This window comes from Toxoplasma gondii, chromosome XI (genome assembly GCF_000006565.2).
Source record: "Toxoplasma gondii ME49 chromosome XI, whole genome shotgun sequence".
NCBI classification, from domain to species: domain Eukaryota; phylum Apicomplexa; class Conoidasida; order Eucoccidiorida; family Sarcocystidae; genus Toxoplasma; species Toxoplasma gondii.
Window position 1 is genome coordinate 605,482 of NC_031479.1, and position 20,412 is coordinate 625,893.

The following is a 20,412-nucleotide window of genomic DNA, read 5'->3' on the forward strand; positions in this document are numbered from 1 at the left end:
AGTTTCTCGAAGACTTGGACACGATCACGCGAGTCGCGAAAAAAACGAACTGTTCAGGACTTTTGTGTCGGTCTTTTTTTCGTCTGAGAAACATGCACATTTCGTCACTGGTCGCGAGCAGGCTCTTACAAGCTCTCAAACGCAGATGCTTTTCTGCGCGTTTTCTTCTGATTCTTCGAGTGCGGTCCGTTGAAAAGCGAAACGCTGAACCTTCGTCTGAAAAGCGAGTTGCGTCACAATGCAGCATTCGTCGTGAAGGCGCACCCTTTGGCTGTCTGAGAAGAGAAACAGATTCCTTCCAAATGCCAGAGGTTGAATGCAACGTCTAGGGTGAACCACGGAGGAAAGGCGCCCACTCAGACAATTAAACTCACATTTCGTGTCTTGAGAGAAGCAGACATTTGAACAGCAGTCGTGAGTCGCCCTTGGTCTTCCTGACAGCTCGCTTCCCATATTCACTCTTTTGGGAGCCTGTTTCCGACTTTCCGTCTGTACGAGACGCCTTCAGGGGCGTACAGCTCTTCAGTTCCGTCCGGTGTGAAAGTATTTCGTTTTGAGTCAGGGATTTATCTGGAGAGTCTTCTCGGAACCGTTTTCAGTCCGATATCTGCGCTTCGTCGAACAAGGGCAGGGTGCAGGGCACTCTGGGATCCTTTTCTGCGTGGCGACGCATCCGTGTGCATTCACAGATCCGCAGATTCGCATAGCAGCAGGCGAAAAGAAAGAAAACCGACCCCCCAAAATTCCTCAGTTCAGCTCGGCGTATGCACTCCCCAGAAAAAGTCCTTTTCCGCCTGTCTCCGCTCTCTTGGTTGGCGTCGAAAGCAACAGGGGAGAACGGAGAGAGTCCGGAGAAAAAACGCGGGCGGAGCGGCGGGGCAGTGGAAAACTCACAAGGAAACTGAGGTGTGAGCAGGCCGCGAGGTAGAACGAAGAGAAAAACAGCTACAGAGACGGCGGAGAGAAAGAAGAAAAGGGAAGAGAAGACGCGGAAGACGAAGGAGAGGAAGCGGGTGGAGATGAGTCACGAAGTGGAAAGGAGGAAGAAAAAGAAGACGAAACAGACGAACTTGAGGAGAGTGACGAAGAAGCCACAGCAGATGAAAACGAGGGCAGAGAAGAGGAAGAACCCAAAGAAAAAGAAGCAGACGAAACAGCATGTCCGGACGCGAACGAAGCGCGGCTTTCGCAAACCCCAGACGAAGAGACAGAAGAGAAAGAAGAAGAGAAAGAAGAAGAGAAAGAAGAAGAGGGGGAAGCAGAAGCTGGAGATAAAGAGCGATGTGTTTGTGAAACCGCCACCGATGGAGGAGGAGGAAGAGAAGAGCCGCGAGAGTTTTCAGAATGAGTTGAATGCAACGAATCGCGAGGCCAGTCGCGATAGACAAGTTCCAAAAGGGGAAGGACGAGTCCGCCTTGTAGACAGACATCGTATGGGATGCGGGAGAAGGCTCTGTTGGATTTCGCGTTTCCTCCCTTGCTCGTTCCATCCGCACAGGAGTCTTCCACCATCTGTCTCCTGTCCCTTGTCAGCATGTTGTCCGTCGTTGCTTCCGCTACCTTCTTCTCTTCTTTGTCGTTTCCTCCTCTTTCCGAGCTCGTGACGAAGTCCAGGTCACCGCCCTCACCTTCCATACCGTCCATTTCTTCTTCTTCTCTATCCTCTTCTTCTCTCTCCTCTTCTTCACCTCTGTCGCGCTTCTTTCTCCAACTGTCGTCACAGTTGCGATTGCTCCCTCCTTCAGTCTCTCTTCTTCCTCTTGTTCTCTCTCCGTCAGTGCTCTCTGTCCCCGTCCTCGTCCGCGCTCTTTGTCTTCCTTCTCCTCCTTCTGTCTGCTGCTGCTGAGTGGGCGCTCGACCGCGCGGGGTCTTCCAGAGGACGGCAAGGTCCCCGGCGAGATGCTGGAGGGACTCGAGTCGCGTGTGGAGAAGAGTTTCGCACCTCGCTGCGATTTCCTCTTCTCTCTCTTCTTCTCGCGCATGCTCCTCCCCCATCGTCTGCTGCACAAAACGCTCGGCCGCTTCTGCGTACCGAAGCGCTGGAAGCAGAGAGGCAAGCACTCGAACGCGCGCCTCGCAGACGCCTCCCCTTGCCTCCGAACTCCCAGGCGAAGCCGACGGAAGGTCAGTCGCAGACGAAGACGGAGCAGAGGCTGCGGAAGAAGCGCATGCAGGGCCAACTGCACCCGCGTTCGCGCGCTTCGCAGGTCTGCCAGTGACAGGAGGCGAATCTCTCGCCGACGGCTGGCCTTCTCCAGAAGAGAGCGCTGCCATCTCTTCCCTGTTCTCTCCCTCCACGGGGAAGGAGAATGAAGAAGCAAGCGGTGTCAACGAGAGAGAGGAAGAAGAAGAAGAGGAAGAAGAAGAAGAGGAAGAAGCGGATAGAAGACGCGCGACGTGTGACTCGAGACCGACAGCGGCAGTGGAAGCTACTCTGAGAAGTCTCTCTTCTTCTTGTCTGCGACGTCGGTGCATTTCCAAGCTTTGTGCGCGAGAAGAACTCAAGGCGTCAGCGAGACAAGACTGAAGAAAGAACAAATGAATTTTCAAAACTGCGGTACGTCGCTTTTCAACTTTTCTACTTCTGGATGTAATGGAGCGCAAGGTCGGAGAAATTGCACGAACCGCACAGAGCACAGGAACTGAAACGCGAGGAAAAACGAGAAAAAAATCTTCTCTGCTGGGCGACTCAAGGCGCAAACGTTCTCAAAACACAAGGGGGCAAGGAACAGTAGCTTTAGAAAACAGAAAAGAGCCGCGTTGGACGCTACCCCAGAGCGAGAATTCAGAGTGAGGTCTCGGTTCCTCAGGCCGCACATGAAGATCTCTGTCAAGAGCAGAAGAGAGATGAGAAAAGACAGAAGCTGCTTGCATTGCTAGCCTCGGAAACCGACAAATCCGCAACAACAGAAGCGAGACAGAGAGCTCTCGAAACGCCAACGCTGAAAGGAAAGTCGCTCACTGCTGCGCAAGTGACGTAGGTCTCCAGGTGACATCGTAGCTCCTCCACACGCTGAACGCCTCGCTGAAAAGCCAATCTGTATGCATCCTCGAGCATCTGAAAAAGCCAGGAGGACAATGAAGTTGTCGACTTCTGGAGCACGAAGAGAGCAAATGCCCATCACTGAACCTGCGTTTCCTCTTCTTCGTTCTCTCTCTCTCTCTCTGTCTCTCTGTCTCTCTGTCTCGATGCCGCCGAACCGACTCGCTCGCGCCGGGCAGAACTGCTCCCGCTCTCTGCGCACTCGCGTCCGACTCTGTCCTCTCCCTCTTTCTCAGTTGCTGGTCTCCACTTGTTCCGAATCTCCCCGTTAGTTGCTCCGCCTCGCGCCGTCCAAACGCCTCCTCGCAGACAGGCGGCTCCAACTGAGCTCAACCGTGTGTGCATGCATCACAGATCCGTGAAGAGAGAGGCAAGCATGCACTGGCCCACAGCTGAGTAAAGACGGATGGGCATACACGGGCGCGAGGCGGCCTGCAACTGCATGCAGCCCAGACGGAGGCGAAGAAATACCTGTTCGACGCGGAGGCGTCTCTGGACGTTCGAGCGGAGCCTCTCGGCCGCCTGCTTCAAGCGGAGGAGGACCGCGTTGGAGAGGTCCGCGACGAGGGCAACCGCGCAGGCGAGCGACGTCCGCGGGTGGAGATAGTGAGGCGAGTCTTCTCCCGCGAAACAGAGCGAGCAGACCAGAAGTCCACACAGGCCTGGACAGACACACAGAGAGGCGGAGAGAAGAAGCGGAAGGGCAAGATGCGACCGGACTCTCTGCAGGTGCGCCGCAACTCAGAGGTCACCCTGAGACAAAGAAGCGTTCTTGGACAAGTGAGCGGAGAATGAAGCAAGAAACGGAGAGACGCTGAAAAAAAGAATGCACGGAAGAGCTGCAGACAGCAGAAGAACACGCAGACGAAGAAGACGGAGACGAGAGAGAAGAAAGAGGACGAGGGGACGAACGACGAATCCAAGAAAAACAGAAAAGGAAGGGAAACAACGAAAGACTCCTCGAGAGAGGAGTAGGACGTCTTTGGGAGACTTACGACAGTACGCGACGGTCGCCTCGTTCGGGTGTTGCTTGCAGTATCTGTGCAGTCAACAGCCGCAAGAAAAGTTGGCCGAAAACAAAGGCACCACACCACGTCACTCTCACTCTCGAAAACGTTGACAGCCTTCTTCTGTGTTGCTCCGTCTGTCTCCATCGAGTTTCCTCGTCTCTGTACACCCTCTGTCGTTCTCTCTGCAGGGTTCACGGGACGCCCTTCTTCCCTTGTTGCGTCTCTCCTGTTTTGTTTTTCTGCTTTCCTGGAGACACTCTCTCGAGCGTCTTACGACTCTCCTCGCCCCCGCGCGTCCTTTCTCCTTCGGACATGTGTGTGTGTGTGACCTTTTCAAGCGACCTTGGTTCTTGTTCCCTTCTGCTTTATGCGCGTTCGCGTCTCCTCTCTCTGAGCCGCCAGTTTTCTCTCCACCACTCTTCTGCCTCGTCTAGATGTTTCTGCTGTCGCGAGCGTCCTACGTTCTGGAGTCTCTGTTCTCTTGCTGGGCATCCGTCCAGAGGGGACGCTTCACCCGGTGGAGGTTCCCCTCGGTCGGTCTTCTCTGTTTGGCCTCTGCAGACGCGCCGAACGCGCCCTGCGTCGTCCTCCGTTCTCCCTGTCGCCTCGCCTTCGGAATTTGCTGAGTCCAGGGACAACATGCGAGAGAAAACGGAACATGCAGAACTCAGAGGCAGGCGCTGCAGCAGACGAAGCGCCTCAGTTGTCGGCTGCCTAGCAACCAAGAAAACAGATACACAGACTCCTTCGTAGTAGACACACGAAACAAACTGAGACTCAGACTCACACCCATACGTCTGCCTGTGTCTTTAACAGTGAAGCCTGAGAGAGAGGACTCGTGAGTCAGACCCCCGGGGAGGCCGCGGCTCGTGCGTAGACGCACCTCTTTCGCGTCCGTGGGTTTAGAAGAGAAGTGACTGAATCGTTTACAAGCGTTCTTTTTTAAAAAAAAACAACTACGTAAACGCAGAGTCCTACCGCGTCGCCTGAGGGAAGGAGGGCGAGGTTGTCCGCTGCGATTCGAGACTCCTGGCGACACAATGGGCACTGGAAGAAGGAGCAGTGAGCAGCACTGCGCATGCAGGCGTCGAATTCCTCGTCCCCTGTGAGGCCTCGCTGCCTTCCCGAGGCCTCGCCGAACATCCCCAGGAAGAAACACGAAGAGGCCGAGGCAGGGGAGACCCTGCGCGGGTGAAGCGCCGTCCCCGCAGAGCCGTCGCCGGTTGAAAGAATTCGCAGGATGCACAAGAAGCAGATCGAATGGCCTGAAGGAGAACAAACGACGCAGGACACACGGATCTAAAGCCGAGCTCGTTTTCTCAGCGGTGAGTAAAGCCTGTGACGCTTTTCTCGAGGTCCTTCTCTATGTCCAGTTCACTGCCTGAATGTAAAGTTGTCTGCGCATTTGCATGCACAGATACACTGGGGCGTAAGCATAAATATGCAGATGCATTTGGTGTTTGAGTTCTAGGGGGCGAGAAGGGAGAATGGTCGCCTTTGAGCGTAGGCACTCGTGGAAGGGGAACTTCAAGCAAAGCACATAAAACTTTTACAGTGAAGGCCTTCCGAAATTCACAATCTCTCGTCTTCAATGATATCCTTCTACCTATTGGTACAAACAGATACACGCAATGTTTGTGTCTTTGCCGATATGCGGAACTGTGGCTTGACATTTTGTGTGCGAATCTGATGGGAGACCGATGACACAGACTGACCGCATGTGAGGACTTTGGGCCTGCGCATTTCTCCGCATTCGAATTTCTCCAGGCAGATGGGGCATTCATGGCCTGCATGCGATGCCCTTGCGACTTCTTCCTCTCTTGCTTCATCTTCGGCATTCGCCGTTTTGCCCGCCGCAAAGATGGGAGCCATGCGAGAAGTCTCTTCCCTCGTGCGTCGCCGAGAGACTCCAGAGGAGCTTTCGCTGCACGCAGACTGGCGAGGCTCTCTCTGGACTTCTCCTCCCGTTTCTCCAGACTGTCTGGGCGCATGTAGACTCTGCGCGGTCCACCCTGCCGGCGAGGCACTGCCGAGAGGAAAAGAGGAAGGAGGGAGAGACGGCGAAGACGGAGCCATGGAGAGATGCTCTCCAGAAAAGAACGCAGGAGGAAACGAGGAGGCATGCAGAGACGGTGACGCAGACGACGAGAGAGAGGAAAACGAAGACGAGGAAAGGGAAGGGAGAAGAGAATTTGACACAGACGGGGAAGAGAAAGAATGCTGAAAAGCTCCAAGAAGAGGTGCGGCAACGGAGGACGAGCTCGCGCTGGGAAGCGGAACAGGAGACGACGAGAGGGAGGACGAATGCGAATGGCCGTTGAACGGCAAATGAGAAGAGGCGAATGGGCCGTGGAGGCGAGACGCTGTAAATGTCCCCGATGCTCCCCAAGTCGATCCTGGAGAAGAACCTCCGAGGCTCTGCGAGCTGGTCCCAGGAACAGGCGGCGTGTCTGCCTCCATGATGCCTCACTTGAGCGAACGCTGAGGACGGGGGAAATGGACAGAAGCACAGCAGGGGAAGTTGAGAGAGAATGGGAGAAAACGAGGGGGAAACCGGTTTAAACGCACTCCGAGAGGAAGAGAAAGTTAGCAAAAACCGCGCGCCAATCTGCAAATGCAAAGAACGTGAAAAACACAAAGAAAGAAAAGTGGACCCTCCCGTGTCCGCCGGTGTCGCCTTTTACGCAGCGCCGTCGAGTGTGTGTACACTTGGAGCGTGAGCTGCGATCAGCATCGCAGTGTGGACGCACTCTCGCTTTCCCTGTCCTTTCCCAACGTCCCTCAATAGGGTCACGGAACAGTATTTTTCCCCTTCCGACAAAATCACTTGTGGTGGAAAACGGTATTTCTTCCTCTGAGAGAGGACGGTGGCGACGAGACACGCGAGCCGAACCAGGCGCGAACGCACCAGTCGCGCTTTTTATGGGGGCCGACGAGGAAGGAAGAGATCCGTCAAACGGAGCCTCGACAAGCACGGAAAAAAAGTTAGCCGCTTGAGTCTCGAAACATAGCTCGTTTGGGTCTTGCGGAGACATGGAGAACCTCTTTTGCCAGACCACGTAGCGGCAACCGAGGCGGCCGGTCTCTGGCAAGGCCCTCTTTTTCGTTGGTACCACTTTGCTGCCTAAGAAAGTTTTTACCTTATGCTGCTTAGAGGTCAACTTCTAGAAAAACTCTCTTTCCCGCCTCATGCAAGGGCTTCGCTGTCGGTCGTCTGACAGCGCGGCAACTTCGCGCGACAAATTCACACAGGCGAGAACCGCAGAGAGACATAACTTGCAGGTTGATTCACTCGAGATGCCTTTTACGAAGAAAAGAAGCTCGAAAGGCAAAGCGGAAGCCGACATGCAGTCGAGGAAAGATCCTAGAATTCCGTCGAGCCTCGAGCTCCAGCAGGCAAGTGACCAGACAGAAGGCGTTTTTGCACGCGCTGCGCGGAGACTGGCGCTGTACGAGAGTGGAGTAATTCGGTTCATAATTTGTGTTGTACACGGGAGCCACTGCGACTGAAGATCGATGGACAAAGGAACTTCAAATTCCACGTCGTTTCCCCCTCAAGTGGCGCTGGTACGGAATACGGAACGGAAGATATCGCAACTTAAACAGAGAACGGTCGGGAGGAATCTCGCTGACTGTTCCCGTCGTAGTAAAAAGGGCACATGTACAAATGATCCGCGAACCAGAACTGCTTTGTCCAGGTTCCTCGTTGTTACACAAGGGCCTAGGTTCCTTATTGCGACACAACAAGTCGCCGCGACGCTGAGAGTTTCTAGTTGATGGGAATCACAAAACTGTCAAGGTTCGTATTGGACTGTCTGCTAACGCTCCTGTGTGTCGCGGAAATACGTCGGGCACACGCACATACGCACTTTTGTTTTCCGAGGAAAGCAGGAAAGGAAAGCGTTTTTGCGCGAGGGCAGTTGCGCTAACGCAAGAAAGCGGGACTTTCAGGTTTCCTTGTTGGTTCTCGGGCAAACAACTCCGCCGAAGTCAAGCAATCCGTAGGTCTTTGCATGCGTCGTTGTGTCGTCTCTCTTGAAAGGGCCGAAACTTGGGTTTCCAACGGTTGAAAAGGCGAGGATTTCGCAAATTCTGAGATCGGAGGCTAAGCTGTGTACGAGACCACTTCAAATACTGGAAACACAGGTCAAAGTTGACCATTTCCGGACGTCCTTTCCGGTGTGCTCCCTCGACTGCCGGCCTCCTCGGGGGAGGGGGGGGGCGGGCAAACGAGACGAGGAGAGGTTTCTTTTTTTGGAGAACACTGGGTGGATAGAGTAGAAAAGTAGCTCGGTCGACAGATCCAGTGTCTTCGCAGTGTGGCCATCTTTGAATCAATCCATGCCAGATGAAAAGCCAGTGGTCGGGGGAGGGAGCAGGAAAGTCGCTGCCTTGGCGCAAACGCGCAGGTAGGAGAGAGCGACCTAGGTGACCTTTGAAGCCCTTTGAACTATAATGTCTCTGTTTATTTGATTTGAGTTATACTAATGTGAACACAGAGCTGTGGCTTGTCTTTCCTCGCAGAGTCCGCTTCTCAGAGAAGTCCGAGCACCACGTCGACTTCGTCGGAGTCTCGCGGCCGCCGCCTCTCCTGACACAAGCGTCCACCGTCAACCTCTCGTCTTTTTCGTTCCTTCTCGTGTGAATTCTTCCTTATCCCCTTCAGAGAATCAAGATGGCCAGCTCTTCGGCTGCGCCTGCTGGCCCCGGCTCGCACTCTGAGGCTTCTTCGGGGGACGCAAAGGGCGGAGAGACTTGCTACTGCTCGCTGTTGAATTTTCTGCTCATGGTCGGAGAGCTGAAGAAACTGAAGAGGACTGGCTGGAAGCTCTCTGGAGTTCGCGGTCCAGAGAGCGTCGCCGAGCACTCGTTTCGCGCGGGAATCTGCGCCTTCCTGATTGGAACTGATCCGCAATCTTCCAAATTGATTCGCGAAAACAAGCTGGACAGAAACAAGTGAGGGAGCGAGACGGGGGACGTTGCCCTCCCACTCAAAGGTGTAGATCTGCATTTTTTCTGGAAGAATAACGAAAAGGACAAATGCTTACCTGTAGGGGTTCACGCATAGGGTTCAAAAGCCGTGTACAACTGTCGAGTGCACTGTGCCCGAGGCCGAGAAACAGAGAGAGTCACGGAGAGAGGCCAGAGCCAGCCAAGAAGAACAAGAAGAAGTCGGAGAAAGGAGAGGAAGGGAGAGAGACAGAAGTCTTGAATGTGTGTTATCCTTCGCTTTGCGGTTTCTGTGCTGTCTCCCCGGCCTCACAGATGTATCAAGATGGCCCTCGTCCACGACCTTGCCGAGGCTCTCGCAGGCGACATCACACCGCACTGTGGTGTATCTGCAGAGGCAAAGAGAAAACAGGAACGTGAGGCACTCGAGAAAATTCTACGGCCTCTCCCTGCGTCCGCAGGCTCGTCTTTTCTTTCCTGTGACCAGTGCAGAACACCCGCGACCAGCAAGCAGGGAGCGGACGCGATTCCTCCGGCGCTCCCAGTTGGCGAGGAAATTCTTTCTCTCTGGGAGGAGTACGAAGAAGGTGAGAAGCAATGCGGGTTTCAACACTGCGATCTCCTACTTCCTAGTACCATTAGTGAACTATTTTGGTCTGCTCTTACGTACGCAGTGATCTATATAACAGATACAAGTAACTTGGCAGGCATTACTAGACAGCAATCACTTAGTCTATTCTCTGTCGGGTACAGTTATATATATATATATATGTTTATACATGTCGTGTGAGTTGCTGGGTTCCTTTTTTGTGTCCAGTTATCTCCCCGTGCGAGCTGTGGCTGAGACCAGCTGAGGCATCTCTGCACCGCAGGAGAGACGCGAGTACTTCTTCTGAGTAGAGATCGATTTTCTTTTTCTTCTGAATTTGGGGTTTACTGTTTTCGCAAGGCTTTGCAGGGGACCTGCAGAGATCATGTGGTTTGGGTTCACCGGTCGCGTAGGCGCAGCTGTGGTAGAAGTCGCCCGCAACATGCAGTCCTAAGGCCGCAAACTGGTGCGCGAGTCTGTGTTTTCCTCTTTCAGTTCTTTTCTGGTGTCTGTTTTTCCGGCTGGGGGTCTATTTTCGCGAGCGGAAGGCTGCGCTTTTGTAACGGACGCAGCAGCTGGACGGCTCCAGTGTGTGGTTGTCGAATGGTTGCCGTGTGCAGGAACTACGGAGGAAGCGAAATACGTGTTTGACATCGACAAGTTTGAAATGATTCTCCAAGCTTTCGAGTACGAGTCGGATCCCTCTCAGGAAGGGCCGTCCAGTGGGCCGTTTTACCACAGGGCGCAGGAAGAAACAGAAGAGAAAGAGCACCAGCACCACACAGAAGCCGCGGCAGAGGAGAACGGCTCCAGGAAAAGAAGACGGCTGTACATGCCATCCTTCTACAGGTCAACAGAGAATGTGTTTCGCAGTGACCTTTTCAAAAGCCTGGATTTCGTTCTCAGAAACCGAAGAGGAACGCTCCCGCAAGTGCAGAGGGCCGCCAAGCTGGAGGCTCAGAACCAACAAGATGCGGGAAAATAAAAAGTATTAGTCGGTTGCATGTGGAGAACTCAGGCATTTTCAAATTGTCTAAATGCAGCAATGAGTCGACGTTGGAGATTGAGGGGTGTTGCACTGGAATCCCGAAAACAAGTCTTGCGCGTTTGCCTCACGGCAACGCGACAGAAAAGAGAACCAACAGCCAGAGTGCCCTCGCACAGACGCAGGGAGAAGCACCAGACAAGACATAGATTTGTACTTGTACGCACGCGTTATGACCTTTTCGTGGAGGGTGTAGCAGCCTTCTGGCTGGTCCTCTTGGCAGCTGAGGCAAACCATATTGGATCGGTTCTGCCACAATTTTCATCGCTACTCTCTGAACCACCGAGACTGCGTTGACCACTGAGGCACGTCGTGAGAGAAACCACATCAGATACATGCCAGCCCATCATCTGCTTCAGCAGTATGCGCCTCACAGGGTCTTACTAATGCTGGCAGCATGCGAATGGTCGATATGGCCCTGTTTTCGGAGTTGCCGCTGAGGAACGACATCAAGTGTCTCAGGACTACAAAGTACATGCTGCATCACAAATGATGGACATGACGACCGAATAATCTGGTGAATCTCGATAGTGTCGTATCATGTCACTCCAACCACTCAGTTCCTTTAGGTTGTATCTGTTCTTTGTCCAAGCCACAAGTCTTATGTCCCTGTGCTCCTGCATTCTGTGTTCCATATCCATAGTCCTATACTGACGTACTCAAGTGTGACGGTGTGGTTACCTCCGTGTTCATTGTCCCGGAACCACCGGTTCTAGTTTAAAATATTGTCACTCGTGTCTTCAAGGGTGTCCGGTGGAACTGTAACGAACGGACATACGGCATTGTTGTAAGAGCCCTTCCGACTTGGACCCTTCCGTGCAGGAGACACTACACAGCCGCTTAGGCTGTTGAACCCGCACACAGCTTGGATTTCTTCCGTTTTGATTTCAGGCACGGCGCAATACACCGTTCCGCTCTACCCTACTACACAGAGCAGCCAAACTGTACAAGACTCATCGAGTTTCTACAAAGCAAATACTGCAGTGCGGCATTTAATTCCCTTCCCAGAACTTAACCTCAAGATGTACCAATTATCCCTGTTGGTGCATCTTTCGTGACACCGTTGTGCAGCAGAACACGGGATGACATCCGTTATGACACGTCTAGCCCAGATCCGTTTTCGAGGGTAGTCATCCTAACCTACAGCGTAATCGCCTCCTAACTCAGTTGCTTCGGAGTTCCGCGACCGGGTGTGCCCTTTTGCACAAAACAGACCGATTTTCAGTCGTGGTACAATCTAATCGGGATCGAAATGCGTACACGAGTCACCAAATCGACACCCGTGTACCGGCAGCCGGAGTTTCCTTCGTGCTCAGCTCGCCAGTGCCGGGTCGAGCTTGTACAGTGAATCGGTAGTACTTGCAACAGGAAACGTTCGGAAGACCTGCAGTCGACGCCGGTAGACCACTGGAGACCTGATGACAAGCTTATTCTCTTGCTAACCATCTTCACATTTCGTTCACCACAAAGGTACTGCTTCCGTGTTGGGCGTTTCCATAAGGGAGAGATTCGAAAGCTCCCCTATACTCATCGAAAGCGGTCTGGCGGAGCTGGATGCTGGGTGCGCACAGCTGGTTCCGGCAGGATTGCGGCTCTAAGAGTGCAGAGTATCCCTCATCTCGACCTTGCTCCCAAATGAGTCTACAGTTGTATTTTAATCGAAATAGTCGACGCAAAGATGGGGGGTTTCCAAGTGTTCAAATTTTTTCGAAACGCAGTGAGCGCTACAATCCTGATTGGCCTCGCTTGCTGGTCAGCCTCTGCGGCAGAGCTGGCGAATGTAATTAGCTGCAAAAATGGTACCGATTTCGTTGCCACATCACTCAAACAGGCCAACAGCAAAATCGTGTTGAAGTGCTCCGAGGGTGCTACCATCTTGCCAGCTATTGACTCAAAAAAATTCTGCAAGGATGCCGGTTGTACACAACAGGACCAGTTGACCCAGGTGGGGGTGAGTGCGGGTGCGGCTTCGGAAGTTGAAGTCGCAGGCGTCTCGCAAAAGACAGACGAGCTTACCCTCACTTTGACGAAAAACCCTACGAACTCTCAAACTGCATATTTCCAGTGCATCGAGCCCAAGAAACTGAGAGAAGAAAGTGGCCTGACTGAGCAAGACAGTGCCACACAAGTAGCCTGCACAATCCAATTGGCAATACACGGTTCAGCGCCAGCAAGTACGCCGACCGAAGAAAGTAAGCCTTGTATCACAGTGCAATAGAAATCGCCTGGTAATTTCGACTTTCGATAACATATGAGAGGACTCAAAGAAGTCTGTGCACAGTTTTGAGGAGTGAAGGCAGATGAGCCAGTATTAGGTGGTATGCATTTGCAATATGCTGGTGCCCTAGTAGACGTTCGAGCAGGGTGGAAGGTAAAGATAAAAATTTTAGCGTGTAGAGTTCAGGTATGGAGATTTGCAGTCCGTCTGTTTTCAAGCCCTCGTAAGTTGTGATGCTACGGCACATTTCAACTGTGTAGTTGCTAGAACACTTGAACATGGAGAATACCTACCATCAACACACAACGCCTTTGTTCTCAAGACCTTTGATTGGTCCCTGATTTCTCGATATCGTAAAACCACGTTGCTTGTTCAGATTGCCGTTCGAAACTTTCGGTCTGCGTTTCCCTCGAATGCACGTAGTTGGTGTGTCCGGATAATATTCGTAGATAAATGAGATGTTACGCCTTCCGCTTTTCGAGGCAGGTTGCGTGGTCTAGACGAGCGCTATCAGTCGCTTCATCATCGTGGCTGTCTGCCTTTCTCCACAGAAGAATGCAAATACGGCCAGAACTTGCGTATCAGTCTCAGACCTGACTCCAGAAAGGTTACCTTTCGGTGTCAAGAAGACGGCGTGTTGTCGCCGACCAACTTTGAACAAACATTCAAGGGACACACCTGCAATGATGAAGCTGCCAAAGTGAAACTAACGGAACTCGTGACATCTGCTTCTCTGGTTGAAGGAAGGTCCTCTGTTTCGAAGGACGCTCTATCGACGTTTTCCATTAGGGGATATCTGGATGCTTACACTCTCGAAGCCTCAGGCAATCTCAACACCGACACCGAACTTTGCTATAAGTGTATCAGGACAGCAACAGACAGGTTGGCTAGAGAACCAGATCTTTCGAACGAATGCAAGATTCTAATTACTGTCTCTGGCAAAACGACCGCACCCGATCAAGGCGATGAGCCGCAGTCTGGTGACTCAGATGTACCAACGGATCAACCGAATTCTGATGCACCCGATGAAACTCCAAGCGAACCAGATCAAAAGCCTGACGGAGCAGAAAAGCCAACTGGCAGTTCTGCACGCAAGTCTACCACAGGGGTTGCCATTCTGGCCGTACTCATGATGTTTTCCGCTCTTCCCTACATGAGATAACCCTCGGCAATTAAGTAGCCTGTGTCGCTCTTTGTTCCTGTCGAGGCACGCGCGTTCACCATTTGCTTGTGTCTTTCCAACAGGGGCTGAGGACGGAAAGGCAGGATGAGCAGGTCGGTATGGAACACCTGTTGAAGAAGCTGCTTTGCCGATTGGTTTGGACGGTGCCTTCCGTCGCGAATGTATTTGTATGCTTCAATTTTGAATGGTAGTTTTGTGTCGTTGAAACACCTCAATGGTACATTTGCTGTGGAGTCAATACATTAATCGGCAGTGTTCGATATTCATGCCCGTTATCATAACCTTGAGTGCCGCCATTTGTGAAAGCTTGATGGCTGCTCTGGCCCTAGTTCGACGACTATGAGTGCAATTGACTTTCAAGCTTGCTCTGCCTGCTGTGAGCCTCGAAACTTCGCACGATTCCTCTTTTCTCCTATAGATGCCGCTCACTCGAAATCGATATTATCTGCCGAGTCACCAGCCCTCCACTTCTGCAAACCTGCAAAAAGAGAGTTTCTTCTGTGCTCGATTCGTCAGTGCGAAAGGAGTTCGCACAGTGCTTCAGTGGATAATCTAGCGCAAGGCGCAAGAGGCATATCGTCGAGAGCAGCACAGTACTGCAGATGGACCGAAATCCTTGATGCGAGTGAACCATTTCTATCATTTCTCGCATCATGAGGGTGCGACGTTTGTTGTGTGTAATCCCGTAAGGGAGCAAATTGATACCTCATAGATCCACTGAAGGCTGTGTAGTGGCCCTGGTGCGCGAAGAGGACAGCTGGGCAAGACACGGCTGCGGCTCTGGAGTGAAGAGAAACTCGGATCCCGAATTCTCTCTTATCTGACTCAACAGTTGTACTACTGATATGAAGTAAAAACGGGGAGATGGGGAGCTTTCAGGTGTCGAAGTGTTTTGCAAGCGTTGTGGGTGCTGCCACCCTCGTTGCCCTTTCTTGCTTGTCAGCCTGTGCGACAGCATCGGGCACGCCTATTACATGCACAGACACTCTTGATTTCACGGCTACATCGCTCAGAAAACCACAAAGCGAGGTTTTGTTGAAGTGTCCGCAGGGGGCTGTTATTTTCCCTGCCCTTGAGTCGCAGCAGTTCTGCCAACACGCTGGATGTACGAACCAGGTCCAGTTGTCCAGCGCTAGTGTGACTTCAAAAGAGTCGTCAGCAGGTGATCACTCCGATACCCGAAAAAAGACAGACGAGTTCATCCTCACTCTGAGCGCAGATCCCTCAGAGCTGCACACTTTATACATCCAGTGCAAGGCCCCCACGAGATAGAGCGATCGAAATATCGTGACTGAGCGAGAGAATGAGACAAAAGTAAATTGCATCATCCAAGTGGCAGTACACGGGTCAACCCCAGACACCTCTAAAGAAGAAGAAGGTAAGCCATCAATTGGAAACCATATCGTGCTGTCACCTGGTATGTGTATCTTTCACTCGAATAAGTAATGACTCACCAGGAAGACTCAGTCCAGAGTCTGACACTCGGGAAGAGCAGGCACCTCACACAGCATTTGATGCTGGGCAATTTGCAATTTGCTAGCGTTGTACTAGGCACGCAGGCAAAGTATAATCCACCGAAAAAAATCTTTAAAGTCTTCACTGAAATAAAAACTCGACAGTTGCTTCTCATCATTGCTGCGCCTCATCTCTTAGAAGACACCTGAGAGACTCAATTGCCAGCAAACATGAACGTGGATTTGCTCCTGTCGTCCCGGAACACCGTTGCTCTCAAAAACTTGAAACGGTTTCTGATTCCATGTTGTCGCAACGTCTGTTGCTCGCTCAGACTGTCATGCAGCGGTATCCTCTTCTGTTTCCCTTTAATACACACGTCGCGCTGTTGTGAGTTCGGCTACGATAGTTCATCTGACATTCCTGACTACGTTGCCTTTGTGTCTACAGCACTCTTGACAGAGGAGTGCGGTGACAAGGATGTGTCTGTCACCCTCGACGCCAACCGCAGCGAGGTGGCATTTCGACGAGCAAACACCAGTTTGCTGCAGACAAACTTTGAGAAAACATTCAAGGAACATACGTGTAGTGGAGATGAAGTCGATCTAGCGGACCTACCTTTATGTGCTTCTCTGGTTGAAGGGAAGTCCGCTGCTTCTGCGGTAGCGGCAACGTCGTCGCTCCTTGCGGGAGATGTGCCCGCCTACACTTTTCACGTCACTGAGAATCCCACGACCGAGAAGCAACTTTGCTACAAATGCACTGTCGGAACAGTAGATCCAGCTAGAGGGCCACAACCTTCCAAGGGCTGTAAAGTTTTAATTACAGTCTCTCCCCCGTAGCCGAAACCGGACGAACCTGCTGATGATCCGAATTCTAATGAACAAGGTGGTGACTCGAATTCTAATGAACAAGGTGGTGACTCGCATTCTGCTGAACAAGAAGAAACTCCAAATGGACAAAATCAAAAACCTGAAAACTCAGAAACTTCATCCGGCAGTTCACGGATGTGTTCCTCAGGAGAACGGATTCTTGCCGTAACTCTGCTGTTTTCCAGTTGCCTCTTTATGGGGTAATCTTCGGCATGAAGCTACCCCGCCTTGCTATTTGTTCCGTTCGAGAGACATGCGTCCACAGTTACTCACTGCACTCCAAACAGAGGTGCAGGACAGAGGTACAAATGATAATGTCGTTGTGGGACACCTGCCGACACTGCCTTGCCTACTGCTGTGGCTAATGCCGTCTCATGCGCAGGTATTTGCATGGATGATTTTCGGATCGCCGGTTGGGGTCGACACACCTGAGTGGTTGTACATTTGGTGTCGATTCAATACACTCGTCAACTCCCCATGTACATGTCAATGTTGGGGACGCCTGCAACTTAATTTCACGGGAGCTGAAAGTACCGTAGTTCGTTGAATGAGGACAAATGACTCAAAACCAACGTCTGTCTGTTGTCCGTCGTAAAAACTCGAACGACCCACAATTTCTACGTAGTGGTACCAGCCACTTAAAATCGATAGTCTCACGGGAGTCGCCAACCACCACTATCGCCCCGCAAAAACAGTTTCTTTGGTGCTCGACACGCCGGGGCGGGATCGGATCGAGTTTGCACGGTAAATCGGACAGCTTCTGTCGTGATGCACGGCAGGGGGCTGCGGTCTATTCCAGCATCCCGCCATAGATGAAAGGATGATCATTGACCATTCCTGCCACCCACAGCATTATCTTTCGTACGAAAGGGTTCCCTTTGTATTTATGTTGTTCAACAGGGCGGCAATTTGCTGTCTATTGGAGTCATCGGATTCTGTGTAGTGGGTCTGAGAGTGATCCGCTCAGACAGATGAGCAAGACACGACACTCCTCGGGAGTACAGAGTAACCAAAATATCGAAGTAACTCCTCATTTGGCCAGAAAGCGTTTCTTTTGTCAAAATGGAAGGGATATTGTTGGGGGGTTTTCCTGTCTCTAATGGTCTTCGAAATGCAGTCTGTGTTTCACTCCTCATTGGCATTTTGTCCATGTCAGCCTGTTCGGCGGAAGCGCCGGTTGCCCTTACCTGTAACGAGAATACCGATTTTGTTGCCGGGGCTCTCGACGAAATCGGAAGTCAAGCTGAGTTGAAATGTCAAGAGGGTCATTCCCTACATCCAGATAAAGCCTCAAAGACATTCTGCAAAGATGCCGCATGTACCCAGGAAATACAATTGAGCGACGACAGGGTGAGCTGGACAACGGCCACAGACAATGAACAACTTTTGTCCCGGAAGAGTGTAGATGGCAACGTCCTCACGTTGGTCGAATATCCCGAGAAGTCCCAAACCCTATATTTCCAGTGCCGTAACAAGAAAAATGAGGAAGTCCAAGAAGAAAACCGCTTGGCGCAAACCGACAAGGCGCCAAAGGAACCTTGCGTAATTCAAGTGGCAGCGTACGGTACAAGAGCGGCCGCTACTGTGGAGGAAGAACGTAAGTCTTGAGGGTTCTTTTGTACCGGAACAACATGCCCAGTTTTTGCGTTCCTTCTTTACATACTTGACTAAGCGACAACTCATCCGGCACGCTGTATTCAGGGGGGGGGAGACTGATGGCACATTAAGCATTTTTAGATAATTTACAGTTCCAGCCGGTTGGTACTGCAGTAGATACGCCACCAACATGGACTCCAACAGAAGGATTCTAAGGGTCCACGTGAGGAGCTTGGAATCCCGTATCCATCTCGCACGGCACCGCTGATACTGCCTATCTGAATTACATAGTTCTCACCAAACATGGGCCTATATTAATGTCTGTCAACACGAACCGCTTTCGCTCGGAAGACCACAAATTTGTTATTGGTTTTCCGACGTCGTACCACGGTGTGAACATTGCGAAGCATATTTCTCAGCCAACGTTCCCTTCAGACGCAGTAGGCCGCATACGTTTGTGAAGCCAATTAGGAGGTGAAACGGGCACGGACATTCGTTTCCACCATTGTGTGTGTATGGCATTCGTCACAGATGTGTGCAAAATCGGCAACGACAAGTCTGTCACCCTCAATTCCACTTCCAACAAGGTTACATTTCGGTGTGCATCAGATGCTGACACACTGTCGACGATCAACTTCGAAGAAGCATTGCAGGGAGATGGCTGTGATCAGACAGTGAAACTGGCGGATCTCAATTTGTCGGCCTCCTTGGTTGAAGGGATGTCTGCCCTTTCGGCAACAAATGCAGTGCCCTACTTGCTTGAGTCCCCCACTGAGACAGATCTGCCAACATACACTTTTGAGGTGGCTAAGTTGCCAAAAGAACAAACAGTACTTTGCTACAAGTGTATCAAGAAAACAGAGCATGAATCAATTCATAAGTCAGAGCCTGCAAAGGACTGTAAGTTCCGAATTACTGTCCCTGCCGCAAAGCCGAATCCCCAAGGACCAGGCGAGGATGGCCAACAAGAAAGTCATCAGGATCCTAATGGCCAAACTCAGCAAGGCGATGACTTGAATCCAAGCGAACCAGATCAAAAGCCTGACGGAGCAGAAAAGCCAACTGGCAGTTCTGCACGCAAGTCTACCACAGGGGTTGCCATTCTGGCCGTACTCATGATGTTTTCCGCTCTTCCCTACATGAGATAACCCTCGGCAATTAAGTAGCCTGTGTCGCTCTTTGTTCCTGTCGATGCACGCGCGTTCACCATTTGCTTGTGTCTTTCCAACAGGGGCTGAGGACGGAAAGGCAGGATGAGCAGGTCGGTATGGAATACATGTTGAAGAAGCTGCTTTGCCGATTGGTTTGGACGGTGCCTTCCGTCGCGAATGTATTTGTATGCTTCAATTTTGAATGGTAGTTTTGTGTCGTTGAAACACCTCAATGGTACATTTGCTGTCGAGTCAATACAGAGTCGGCAATGCCTGATGTTCATGACTGTTGTGACATCACGAGACTTTGATGTCAAGTGGATTGGTTCAGTGTGTTGTTGAATAGAGCGACAAAAATTCTGCCAAACCTATTATCTCTGACATGTGCCTTAAAATGCCTCACAACTACAACTGGCACTGCGCCTGTAGTGGCACCTACCATTCGATACTGATCTGACCAACGCGCCACCCTCGCTCCGCAAAAACGAAGCTTCGTGGGTGCCGGATTCTTGAGTTCGGGATCATGGTTGCGAACTAAATCGGCGAATTTGTACCAACAACCGCAGCTACAGACAGGCATTCAAATCCAGCTCTTCGCCGTTGACGAACAAAAGCTCTTTAACATACCTGTTCCCTGTAGCATGGTTTTCGTTTGAAAGAAGCTGCTTTCGATATACCTTCTAGAGTCATTGAAATCTGACTAGTGGGTCTCAGATTTCTGGGCTCGGACAACTGGGCAGGACCGAACTACGGCAATGGCGCGCAGAATAACCAAAATCCCAAAGCGACTCCCTATTGAATCAGTAAGCGTTCTTTTGTCAAAATGAAAGGAGCGACGCTGGACAGCTTTAAGGTCTGTAAGGGCCTCCGCAATGTATTCTGCGTTTCAATTGCCGTCGGCCTTGCGTGCTTGTCAGCCTCCACGGCTGCATCGCGAGGTCCTGTTACCTGCCCTAGCGGGTTCAACTTTGTTTCCGCGTCTCGCAGCAGTATCGGAAACCAAATTGAACTGAAGTGTTCTAGTGACACGACTATATATCCAGAGAGAGATAATGTGTTCTGCGAAGACTCTTCATGTACTGATGATGAGGGGGTATAGGCGAGCAAAAGGTGAAATGGGGCACAGACGTAAACGTTGGAGTGGAAGCGACCAGGGAAAAGCCAACGGGCCACACTCTCACTTTGACGGATCATCCAGACACTTCAAAAACTATGTATTTCCAGTGCCGGAACTCCCAAAGCGTGGCGGAACCAGATCTTCCGTCTCGGCTACGCACCACAACACCACAAGTGGCTTGCACAA

General features: G+C 51.6%; 4 protein-coding genes across 4 annotated transcripts; 3 read left to right on the top strand and 1 right to left on the bottom strand.

Annotated features, from left to right (window-relative positions):
* Positions 1-105: 105 nt before the first annotated feature.
* TGME49_309280 (zinc finger, C3HC4 type (RING finger) domain-containing protein) lies at positions 106-7,274 on the bottom strand. Its single transcript, XM_018782574.1, has 7 exons — positions 5,769-7,274; positions 5,032-5,318; positions 4,515-4,675; positions 4,039-4,082; positions 3,515-3,705; positions 2,963-3,058; positions 106-2,523 (listed from the first exon to the last, which is right to left on the bottom strand). Exons 1-7 carry the CDS (start codon positions 6,511-6,513, stop codon positions 946-948), a joined length of 3,102 nt encoding a protein of 1,033 aa, XP_018635619.1. The 5' UTR covers positions 6,514-7,274; the 3' UTR covers positions 106-945.
* A 159-nt stretch (positions 7,275-7,433) lies between these two features.
* Positions 7,434-11,441, top strand: TGME49_309290 (hypothetical protein). Its single transcript, XM_002364156.2, has 4 exons — positions 7,434-8,054; positions 8,578-9,009; positions 9,319-9,590; positions 10,213-11,441. Exons 2-4 carry the CDS (start codon positions 8,729-8,731, stop codon positions 10,575-10,577), a joined length of 918 nt encoding a protein of 305 aa, XP_002364197.1. The 5' UTR covers positions 7,434-8,054; positions 8,578-8,728; the 3' UTR covers positions 10,578-11,441.
* Positions 11,442-12,315: 874 nt separating this feature from the next.
* SRS55A (SAG-related sequence SRS55A) lies at positions 12,316-14,424 on the top strand (the record flags this gene model as incomplete). The annotated part of the gene is made up of 2 exons (XM_018782575.1): positions 12,316-12,829; positions 13,407-14,424. The coding sequence occupies 2 exons, from the start codon at positions 12,316-12,318 to the stop codon at positions 14,015-14,017; spliced, it is 1,125 nt and encodes a 374-aa protein (XP_018635618.1). The 3' UTR covers positions 14,018-14,424.
* A 2,764-nt stretch (positions 14,425-17,188) lies between these two features.
* SRS55F (SAG-related sequence SRS55F) lies at positions 17,189-19,511 on the top strand. Its single transcript, XM_018782576.1, has 2 exons — positions 17,189-17,959; positions 18,490-19,511. The coding sequence occupies exons 1-2, from the start codon at positions 17,425-17,427 to the stop codon at positions 19,104-19,106; spliced, it is 1,152 nt and encodes a 383-aa protein (XP_018635617.1). The 5' UTR covers positions 17,189-17,424; the 3' UTR covers positions 19,107-19,511.
* Positions 19,512-20,412: the final 901 nt, after the last annotated feature.